Consider the following 12,088-nt stretch of genomic DNA (forward strand, 5'->3'; position numbering starts at 1 on the left):
GTTTTATGGTTTGCTGTTGATGCGGATCGTTGGAGATGACTGATTATATTTTTTCTTGGTCCAACGTGATGGGTTGGTAAGAATTATAACAGATACAACTGAGCAACAATAATTGATTAAAAATTCACCATCCCACTCCAACGAAGTGGGAAGTGAGAAAGCAACTACTGTCATGTGCGGCAAGACGCTGTTTGTTTTTAGGCCGATGTTTGGGTCGCCTTCCCGTCTGGGTCCCAGGAATCGAACTCACGCTATCCGCTGGGCTATCGCGGGGACCCTATACATAATAGTACGTTAAAATAACGTGAAAAAATGAATTTGCGGTGAATATTTTCCAAATATATTCTATTTCATTTTCTAATAAGTGAGATGTTTTATAGAAAGGGAGTTGGGAGATTGGGTTGATGAAAAAGTATTGGGGTGGTTTGAACACATGGAAAGGATGAGTGAAGAAAGATTAGTTAAAGAGGTGTGGAAGGCAGAGGTGGAAGGAGTGAACATGAGGGGTCGACCTAGGATGAGATGGATGGATGGGGTAAAAGGGACATTGGGAAAGAGGATGTCTGTTGAGGAAGGACGGGAGAGGACAGAAGATGGTGGTGAATGGAGAATGGTTGTGTATGGATGATGTGATGCATGAGGAAGAGTGGGTGGAGGATGGGGGGTGAGGGAGTATGTATGAGAAATTAACGCAGCCCGAACGGATTTCTCCCCGTCTTCTTTTTTTGCATGAGGGGACGGAGAGGGGGTCATCGAATTAATGAAGCGGCATTGCTGTGGATGTGCTGTGTCTTGCGGCACTGCTTCTGACCCAGGGTAATGGACAAAATGCAGGGATGACCCGTCGTATAGGAAGTGGCAAGATAAGAGGGAGGGTAGAGGGGAGTGGAGTATGTAAGGATGGATGGGAGTGGTTTCTATGCCTTTGTTTATTGGCTACCTCCCTTGTAAGGGGGAAAAAGCCTTTGTTATATGTATGTAACCTCCCCAGCGACACGAAGAATTCAATTGAACGCTGATCGACCATAACACGACCCTGTATCTTTTAGATGGGTTTATTTGTTCATATTTATTCATAATAGCATATTAATATTCTACCACACTGATTTAGCTGTTTATATTTTAGCGTTTTGTCATGTGCTTATTCTGGTGGATGTCTCCTATAGTAGCCTCTCCATCACATCTGGTTAAATTAGGTGAAATCAGAGCTCTGGAAAGTGTATTGATATGGCATCACGGTACTCATCTTAAATCAAAGGACTAGAAGGCTTAAACTACTGGCAGAGCTGAAGATATATTCATTGCAAATGAGAAGATAATATTACATTATAACATATGTTTGGAAGATTAGTCACATGTAACCATTGTTCGTGGGCCCTCAGCGTGCATAACAGCTGGGTCAGTTCCACCAAGAAAGTGCGCATCGTCAGTTTTTTCGATTGGACCAGTTGGCATTCTGAATGAATAAAAAGCATTAGCTCGGTACCGGTGAAATGTTTTAAATCGTGATTGGGCGAATATTTATCAGGCTTGGTGGATCCACCCATTCGTTACAACGATACGTGCAGATATAAATTCACACACAAAAGTAAACAAAAAGTGAATTATTATGATAGTATGTACATGATGATTCCGATACTGATAAGGCTAACATTAATCACATAGAGTAACAGACATCCGAGTTTCAGAAAAAATCCAATATGTGATTACCAGAAATATTATTCTATAGAAATTAGAGTACATCATACTGACATTAAAAAAGGAGCCAGTACGTATGACTAATGAGTTGTGACGTCATGTCGAAGCTATGCATCATTGAAAACGTGGACACGAGAGAATAAGGTAGCATTAAAGTTAAGAAGTGGTAAAAACAATACATTCATGTTTAACAAATCGAAAATGCGTTAGTTTCGTAAATATCCACTAGTTCATTTTAGATTATATATATATTTGTATTGCTAGGTGATTGAAGTGTAATGAGCAGTGTCCTGTAAATTGATAACATGCATTTATCTATTTTCAGCCGGCATTACCCATTCACCTTTTGTATTGGTCAATAAGTACCTGCGAAGGTAAGGAGACCATACCCAAGGTGATTGTTGATAGTTGTAGGTCGTTGAACTTGGAAGGTTGGCTTAACTGGGTCAGTAGGAGAACAGGTACGTATCGGGGATATTTATAATTCACAGTGGTTTTGTTTAGTGCTATTTCAACCAACCATGGTTAAATTAGTGGTCCTTTACTTTTTTAAGACTACTCGTCTCCTGTCTATTTACTTATGGATATGATCGAGGACATGTAGTGAATTTAAACTTGTTGAACTTTGACTTGTCAAGGCTGTTGGTCACATCCATTACCAGTTACTTATGGATTAAACCAGCAGCCATTAGGATTTCGGGGAGGCTTGTGCTCAGTGGCTGAGGGTTGAAGCCACCCCCCACCCCCCGCAAATTTGGTATTTCATTACCTCATTGCAGAGGTTGAGAAACTTGCCTTGTGTACACCATTATGTGACAAAAAGCAATAATACAGTGGCAGATTTCTTTTTCCAGCATTTGATAAAACACTTCAGTGAGAATAATTGGAAGGATATTCAACACATTATTGAGGGTAAATCTTTAAAAATGTAAGATTAAGTATTACTTTTGCCCAATATTTTGAAAGAAACTAAATCAAGTGAGAACATATACTTCAATTTATATTCAAAATCATCGTATTTTTGCTACAGAATGTGTCTAGTGTCATCTATATTTACACAAATCAGGTTAGCTCCCCCCCCAGCATCATCTATATTTACAAAATTCAGGACAGCACCCCACCCCCAAATTTTGATCCTGGATCCGCCACTGTATGTGCTTTGTTAAGAGCTTTATTGTAGGTTGAATCATGAGTGTCTCTGTAAATGGCTGTGTAAGCTTCTCTAACCAGTTCCAAGCAGTATTCCCCAGGATTCTGTTCTTGGTCCCCTCTTATTTCTCAAATTCTCATCTTTGTAAACCACACCTGCTCCCAGCTCCAATGTGAATACAAGATGCCTGCAGATGATATCAAACTTTACCCTCATCTTTCTGCCCCGCCATCAAATCATGCTTTTTCTTCACAGAACCTGCAGAGGAGCACTGATGCACTGTATGCAACCGATTTTTCTTGGAGAATGAGGTTCTATACTGGTAAGTGTGTTCACCTTTGATTTGCAAAGCAGTGTCATTCTATTACAAATAACCATATTATTTCTCTACTTGCACATTGGTACACCAGGAAATTTGTTCTTTGCACAGAGAACTTGGCACAACCATTCCTTATTCTTCCTTTAAGGGTACCCCAGAAAGCTGTTCACAGTTGGTATGATTTGCAGGCACTGAGTGGGGGAATTAAGGGTTAACATAAGGATTTTGTCTATGAATGGGGTTAGGATAAAGGTTAAGGTGGGTATCAGAATTAGGGTCAGGACTGGGATTAGGACTGAGAAGGATGAGGTAGTGATGGGTGAGCGATCCTATTTCTAAAAGTATCAAGAGTGGAACTATTAACTAGGTAATTTCACCAGCAAATTAGAGACACTGAAGTGGGAGGTATTGCTGCCAACTTGCTGAAGTCTACCCTATCCTGTTCAGTTAGTTTTAGGTCTTCCTTCTACATTTCAACAATTTGGCATATGCTAGATTTTGCCTCCCTAGATTAGATGATGATGATGATATATTCTATATGAATTTTGATATTTCTTTTTGACAGTTGAAATTCTTCCTGACTTCTTGATGAATGAAGTGTAACTGAGCTTAAAGAAGTGATGATAGCAGTTTCCATTTCAAGTGATGGATTCTGGCTCTGGGACCAAAATACAGAGATTCTCTGAACTTGGATTTGCAGTATACTGTGAGAATGAATAGTACCCATTCAAGATCTCTTTGACTCATTGATTGTATGGTTCCAACTCTGAAATAATTCATGTCAGAAATAACCTTCACCAGAACAGAAGTTAAGTACCAAGGGTAAGAAGGCTATGTGCCAACAAAAATATAAGTTCACTAATCTGAAAATAACTTAGACAACAGATTACTTTATTGTCCAAGTCTTTTGCTTGAGAAACAATGGACAGAAGAAAAAGGTACTCCAGAGGTCCTTCATTGAGGAAGAGAGTACAGGTGGCACAGAAGACCTCTTCCTCAAGGGATAACTTTCAAATTGTTCATGAAGACACATCTGCTGTGTCTCAGGTGACAGCCTCAGAACTCAGCACCTCAGATAAAATATTACAACTACCACAGTCTAAAGACACTCTTGGTACTTCTGCCAAAGTACAGATTGGCTCGACTGGTAGTCAGTGTTCTTCTACTCAAGGCAGTACCTCTGCACCACCACCATCTACCAAATTGCTCTCTCCTTTCCCTGCTGATCCACCTGCACCATCTATTCATGGAATTTCCACCCAACATTCTCCACTTCCCACTATCCTGACCCAATCTCCTACCAATGTTGATCTCTCCCCACTGTCACCCAGACATACTGAGATTTCTATCACAACTTCTTGCAACTCTGGAGTATTGGCCTCTGAAGATGATATCTCCACATCACCTCATTTCAGTGATGGCATTTCCTCAACTTCACAATGTACTGATACCTTGAAATTATATGGTTGTAATGTAGCCAAATATGCTGATACCCCCCATACTGACACTTCTCCATTTACTATTGATGTCAAATCTCCCATAGGGCTAAGAATTTCCCCATCTCCCATTGGGTCTGGTGTTTCACACCCTACCAGTGCTGATATTAGTGTGCTATCAACTGCTGGATCTGATATTTCTACATCCTCTCCCATCAGTTGTCATATCTTTACACCTTTACACAGTTCTTCATGCATACCTATACCATCTTCCAAGAGGGGTGATATATCTGTTCCATCGGACATTGACATGTGTACATCATCTGAATCCAGTACCTATGACACTGCAATGTCTGTCACCAGTGACATCACTGAGACATCATCCAATAAAGATCATCATTTGAAAACATTTACTATTGGGGAAGATACCTCCACATCATTTAAGGCTGACAGTGACACCACACCATATTTAACATGCTGTAACAGCCCCACAGAAGATCCCAGAGACACCAATATATTATTTTCTAATGATACTAATGTCTGTGCACCATCTCCTGAGGGTGTTTATGACAATGATAATATCCCTGGCCCTTCCTCCAGAGAAACTTTTATTTGTGCACCTTCTTCAGATGATACCATCACCTTTGCCTCCTCATCTGAGATTGCTCTTACTGTCTCCACAACTTCTCAGATGATTGGTTCTGATGTCCAAGCATGTTCTTCCATCCATGCTATGACTTGTGCACCTTCAGATATGGTGGAGAATGAATCAGGTCCACCTTATCTAAATGAAACAACCACAACCCCATCCCTCCAGGATGGCATAGCACCACAGACAACTGTTCTATGTACTCACTATCCTAATTCACCCATGCAACCTGATACAGTTTCATATTTGTCTCAGCAAAGTGTTGCTCTCCATCTAACATCTGTGGCCTCTGAAGATAATCCTGGAGCAATTTTGCAAAGCAGTGCTGTTCACTGTAAGCCCCATGCCAGTCAAGATGGTGATACACCCAGGTCAGTCAGTGGCAACATCTCTGAAGTCTCACTTGTAGAAGAGATGTTTCCTTACCCTGAGATCTGTGACTCTTCTGAAGCAACCTGTGTTGTTCTAAGTCACTCACAAGAGAACCTCAAGGATCATCCCTCCAAAACTTCTGAAAGCAACACTCCCAGTAATGAATGTGCAAGGACTGACGTCCTTGAAGGGTCTTCAGATGCTCGTGTATCATCATCTTCCTGTTCTTGTATCTCAAAATCACTATGTAGCTGTACTGTTCCTGAGTCATCACCACTGAACACTTGTGCCCCTCAATCTTATGTCTATAATAATGGCAGTGAACCCCCTTTGTTAGCTTGTGCTGTTCCTACTTCATCAACTGGAGGGTCTGTCAATGAAGGATCATTAGATTGTACAAGTGTCACCCAAGCATTGTCCAAAGAAGCTAACCTTGAGTCGTTTTCCACATCTGACCCTGAACCATACATCAATGTTTTCCCTGCTGCATGTCAAACTAACATCCCTAGGCCTGTTCCATCCACTAATCCTATTCCTGATTCAGAACCCACTGTTTCTGTGTTACTCCAGGATCTGAATTCGTCTTCAAATGATATTGATCACCCTAGATTTTCCCAACCTCAGATATCAACATCCTCTCCATTGCCTGATTCTGTAGCCAACCCTATCAAGGTCACCATTTCTGAAGTATCAATAGCTTGTAATTCAGTTGTAGAAACGTCCCCAGTAACTCTCTCCAAAGTGACAATCCCATATAGTGATAAAAAATCCCACACATCTCTACACTTTACCAGTGATGAAGACCCATTTTTTCCAACTACAGATATCCCTGACACATCTCCCAAAATATCTAACTCAACACCCAGTCCATCTCATGACAAGAAAGCATTTGCCTCTGAAAACATCAAAGAGTTCTCTTCAAGAAAATCTCTTATTTCTGAGTCATGTTTGACCAGTGCTTTGCACTCTGATGAGTCTCTGCTTGGTAAGTCTGCTGAGGAAATATCTACAATCAGTGATTTTGATAGTGATGATTCATTGGCAAGTACTGAAGTGCTTGAACTTTCTCCGGAAAAGACTGGTGTCTCTCTTATATCACCTTCCACTGACCTCACCAATAGGCTTAAAACATTATCCATAAATTCTATTGAGTGTGAGCCCCCTTCCTTTGCCACAGATGCTTCAGTGTTTTTTCCAACCAGAAGGAAATCTTTTCTGTCAGGGACACACATTTCTGTGCTCTCTTCAAATGAAAACAACATTCCAGTGTTATCTCTTACTGAATCAGATGTTTCTAAACTATCCCCATTAGAGCTTAATATTTGGGAGTCATTATCATTAGAAATGGATACCACTACACCTTTTGAATTTGAAGATGTTATTAATGTATCTACAAGTGCAAGTAATACTTCAGCATATGCAGTTGGAGCAACAGTACCTGCTTCATTTCAAATGTGCATTGCAGATAATCATGGCCTCTGCAATAACACCACTTATGAAACACTGTCAACTTCTTCAAGTCAAGAATCCTTGCAGGAGACATCAGTAATACTCTCTGCCCCAAAAGTTGCAACACCCTATCCTTTTCAGAGGTTGTGCTCTACTATACCTAATCAACACTCATCTCTGGAATCTAGTAAGAGCTTATGTCACAGAAGTATCAATTATAGAATGGATTCCCCCAATCACAAAGATACTTCCAACCCCCAGCCATCTTCCATGCTATCCTTTTCCAAAGAAAAATCTAATACCTCAACACAAAGTCCTTCTTTATACAAAATTTGTGATAAACTCCCATTTCTATTTACCAGTAACCATCACCATGAATCTACTTATTCATTGTCCAATGAAATCCCTAACAACAATCATACTCATGATTTGGTGCCACCAGAATGTACTGAATTCAGAACTCAGACTACAGACTGCATGAAAAAAAATTGTGAGGCAAGCAAGAAGTCATTAAAACACAACAAAGGCAAACATAAATCACACTTGTGCAGGTTCACAAAACCAAAAGTAACCATTCTGAATGCTCCAATCACTTCTAGAGTAACAACAAAGGATTCTGTGCATCTACATTCTACTAAGAAATCTCTCCTAATCACCAGATTAGATAGTAATAAAACTACTCCAAAACTTACACCATTGAAAGATGCATCAAAAATTCTTGAAGCCATCAGAAAGGGAGACTTTACCATTTCAAAACCAGTTGAGAAAAAGAAGTGCCCTTCGAAGCAACAAAGAGCACCAAAATCAACTGTAAAGAAGACTAAGAAAGCTTCCAATAAATCACTCCAAGCAGTACCCTCTCTTTCAACCGACATGCAATCAAACTCACAAGTGAGTAAAAGCATGGTCAAAACTTCAGATCCATTGTTGGAGGCTGGATCAGTGTTTAGTGGGCCAAAAGAATCTATGCCACTCTCTCCCACATCAGATGCTATAGCTAAACTTGGTACTAAAGAGGGTGACAAGTTATTGAGTCCCCATAGTCTGAAACACATTTTATCTGTTTTTCTTCAACAGGAAAAGACTCTTAAATCATGTACACAGGATGTACTTATAGAATCACCTTTGAAAAATGACTCAAAAATTCTTTCAAAACCAATTGAGAAAAAGAAGTGCCCTTCGAAGCGACAAAGAGCACCAAAATCAACTGTAAAGAAGACTAAGAAAGCTTCCAATAAATCACTCCAAGCAGTACCCTCTCTTTCAACCGACATGCAATCAAACTCACAAGTCAATAAAAGCATGGTCAAAACTTCAGATCCATTGTTGGAGGCTGGATCAGTGTTTAGTGGGCCAAAGGAATCTATGTCACTCTCTCCCACATCAGATGCTACAGCTAAACTTGGTACTAAAGAGGGTGACAAGTTATTGAGTCCGCATAGTCTGAAACACATTTTATCTGTTTTTCTTCAACACAAAAATCCTCCTAAATCATGTACACAGGATGTACTTATAGAATCATCAGCAATAAAAACATCACCTACCCAACTACCATCCAAATCAAGTGGCAAGTCTGTCTTGCAGCCTCCTGAATCAAGTGATAAGAATAACTCACAAGTACATAAATCTAAACATAAAGGCAATGAATCAAATTCCATCCCTCCAAAAGGTTCTTTAGACTTGAAATATTTAAAACAGGAGGAATTTTGCTTAAAACCTGTTTTAGTTTTTCCTGATATTCCAATGTTGCATTCAAGACCTGACCAAAGTTCAAAGTCCTGTAACCCAAGTAGGTCTTCAATAGCATTGCCATCAAAGTCAGTGTCAAAAAGAACGATATCAAATGTATTTAGCTCTATACATCAAAAGTTGAAGTATTCCAAAATACTGCAATCAAAACATTCATTTCATAGGAGTTTGTGTGCTAAGTTTCCACCACCCAAACATTCAAAACTTGAAAACTTACGAACAGTTTCTGGGCCAAAGCTCCACAGACATAAGCGTCCATCCTCCTTGACATCCAAAGATTCTGCTTTCAAGTCCCAGTACATTCTGAGTTCAGCAAGTGAGACAAATGAATTCAAACAAACAATACTCAAAATGGATTTCTCTACGGCTTCACCTCATCAAAGTCTTAGATATGAAACAAGTATGACAAATGTATTATCTCCTCTGACAAAAAGTTATGAAACTTCTAAAATTTGTCACACATCTAAACACCTTTCACCAAAGACCACTAAACCTATACTCCTACGAGAAAAGAATGATTCCTCCACACGCTGTACACGAATATATGGTGGGTCAAAATCACTAAAACACAAAGCAAATGTGCCCTATTCACATTCTTCCAAATACCTAGAATTTAAGAATGCTGTACTCTGTGCTAATAAGCAATCATTTTTGAAGAACAAATATTCTTCCTCCATACCACTTCCAACCAAAAGCCAGTTGTTCAAGAACCTTTTGCCTGACCATTCTGTGTCAAAGACAGATCAACATAACTGCATTGGTTTGAAGTTTAAACTCAACACCAATGTGACCGCACCAAAAAAAGCACAAGAATTAAAGTCCACAGTACCTTTGAAGCCTTCCCTGACTGACCCAGATGAATGTTCTTCACTCAAATCAAAGTCAGATCCATTTATATCAACTCATTTTCAACTGACTCGGGGCCAAAGACCAGAGAGTAAGCCATTCGTTGCCCCAGCTTTGCCTCAGAAGAAAAGGAAACTAAAATCTGCCAAGCCATCACAATCATCCTCATTTTACAAAAAAAGATTCTTGTTCTCCAAATCTAAGCCAGACATTGCTTTGTCTCTTCCTGCTGATAATCAAGATCTTATTGAAGAACCTACATTTTCAGGAAATAATCAGTCAGCATCCACATCCCCTTTACCTGAATGTTCACATGTTAAGTCAACCCCAAGCAAAGCATTGGTATCAAAAATTCCCAAATTCAACTACCACAAGAATAAACATGGTGTGAGTAAATGTTTAGAACTTGAAACGGAATCTAACAGATTTCCCAATTGTACCCATGCATCTAAACTACCATATTCACAATCAGCCCAAAGATCTGATTTACATATTCCAAAATCTCGTGGTCACAAATGGTGGCTGTCAAGATTTATAAAACATAAAGCATCCAAGCAGAAATATTTATCTCATTCTCAGATTTCAAGACCTCGTACACAAAACAACTCTGTGTCAAGAAGAAGCAAGAATGTGCAAACTAGAAGAAATAGTCGCCACAAGCTCTTTTTATCTACACACTTAACATCTGGTTCTAATGATTCAGCAGTACAAGTGCACAATAAAACACAGTCGCTTCATAAAGAAACTAGAAGAAAACAATCCCAAAGGTTCAGACATTCTTTGAGAAATACAAAAGAAGGACCTGACTATTGCCCAAGAACCAGCATACAAAGGCACCACCATAGTAGATCACCATGCCCCCAAACCATGCAGCTGGAGTCTGACAACAACAATATGACTGAACGACCTTCCGTGCAACATGTACAACACAGAAATGCATTACTACAACCTAACAACCAATCTCAAACTGAACAATCTTCCAGCAATGCCAGACAACCTCCTCACCCTTTTGACCCTGAAGAAAGGGGGATTAATAGTCTGGGCACACAAAATACAATCATTGATAGGGTTTGTAGTGTATGCAACTCCTCTTATAAAACTTTTGACGATGACCTTGTGTTGTACTGTTACATGTGTCATGCAATGATTACTAAAATAGCTTCTTGCTTGAAGGCCTCTTTATGTGCAAGATGCCTTCAGCCCTTCATTAGGGTGCAGGAGGAGAAGAAGGAGAAGGAGAAGGAAGAGGTGTGTAATCAGTGTTTGCAAGAATATGTAATGACCAACTGGAGAGACACTGATGGACACTTTTGATGCAGTTAAACTTCATGAGTGACACTGGCTCAGAGAAAGTGTAGTACACACCTCCAAGACTGAAAGTGTTATGCAATTAGGAAAGCTTTAAAAGGCACTCTTACTAAGTTCATAGTTCAGCAACAAAATCCAAGTACTTTGCAACCTTTGTAATGAAACAAACTACAGATGGAAAAATTTTCAAACAAATCACCAAGAAGAAACAGATGGAGTTCAATTTCAGAGATTGAATGACACAGCTGATATTGATCATTTTTATATATTTGACAAGTAACTATATGAAACATTTTTGTCAATAAAATCATGTTGTCTTCTTGGACTTTAGCAAAAAATATATATACAGTATAAATGTAATAATAGTAAGTTGTATCCTTATATTCAATGTAAATATTTGATAAGTGTACATTTTGAAACGGGATTGATTTATTTTATGGACAGTTTGTAGCATTGATACACTGTCATACAGTACACCTAAGTCTCTTAATCCAACATTTGCCAACTGCCACTTGTGCAGACACTTGGACTCAGGACATAAACCCACTTCAGGAATTGGCCCAAAGTGGGTTTATGTCCTGGGCCCAAATGTCGGCACTAGTGATGGTTGGCGAGTGTTGGATTAAGAGACCTCCTAGCTGTACACTATACCAAGGAATGCACTTTAATGGTTTATGATAAACCCAGTGATATTGCATTCTGTCTTTGACTACTGCAAATCAGGGTGTAGCAGGGAAGGAGAGTTCAATGCCTGGGGTCCCATTTCAATAAGACAGGAAAATCTACGTTCTCAATGTGTGTCTTTGCTAAGTATGTTATTATTCTATTGTATATTTTTATCCTCTAAATATACTCCCATCAAACCTTCTTTATTGTTTCTTTCATCTTCCATCAGACCCTTCCCTTACATCTTATATCAGTAAAACACCTTTAAAGTTCACGATTCCAGCCTACAAGACTGCAATGTTGGCCAAACTTAAGAAAAATTATTTGATACTTCACATATTCCTCACCAAGGTACTGATTGCAGTATTTTAGGACTGTTTTGGGGCAACTAGACAGACTTGAACTACACATAATTTGTCTATATTAGTGTAAAATATATAATCATA

The 12,088-nt window shown here is 39.3% G+C and overlaps 1 protein-coding gene across 1 annotated transcript; it reads left to right on the forward strand.

Moving 5' to 3' along the window:
* The first annotated feature begins 1,757 nt into the window (after positions 1 to 1,757).
* Positions 1,758 to 11,834, forward strand: LOC143034384 (uncharacterized). The gene is made up of 4 exons (XM_076200352.1): positions 1,758 to 1,842; positions 2,024 to 2,159; positions 3,104 to 3,170; positions 3,733 to 11,834. The coding sequence occupies exon 4, from the start codon at positions 4,089 to 4,091 to the stop codon at positions 10,980 to 10,982; it is 6,894 nt and encodes a 2,297-aa protein (XP_076056467.1). The 5' UTR covers positions 1,758 to 1,842; positions 2,024 to 2,159; positions 3,104 to 3,170; positions 3,733 to 4,088; the 3' UTR covers positions 10,983 to 11,834.
* The last annotated feature ends 254 nt before the right edge of the window (positions 11,835 to 12,088 follow it).

The sequence above is a fragment of the Oratosquilla oratoria genome, chromosome 17 (assembly GCF_046742065.1).
Source record: "Oratosquilla oratoria isolate Oo_2021 chromosome 17, ASM4674206v1, whole genome shotgun sequence".
Lineage (NCBI taxonomy): Eukaryota > Metazoa > Arthropoda > Malacostraca > Stomatopoda > Squillidae > Oratosquilla > Oratosquilla oratoria.

Bases quoted from the DNA above. Each gene is read 5' to 3' on its own strand.
- LOC143034384 (XM_076200352.1), top strand. From the start codon at position 4,089: ATGGACAGAAGAAAAAGGTACTCCAGAGGTCCTTCATTGAGGAAGAGA.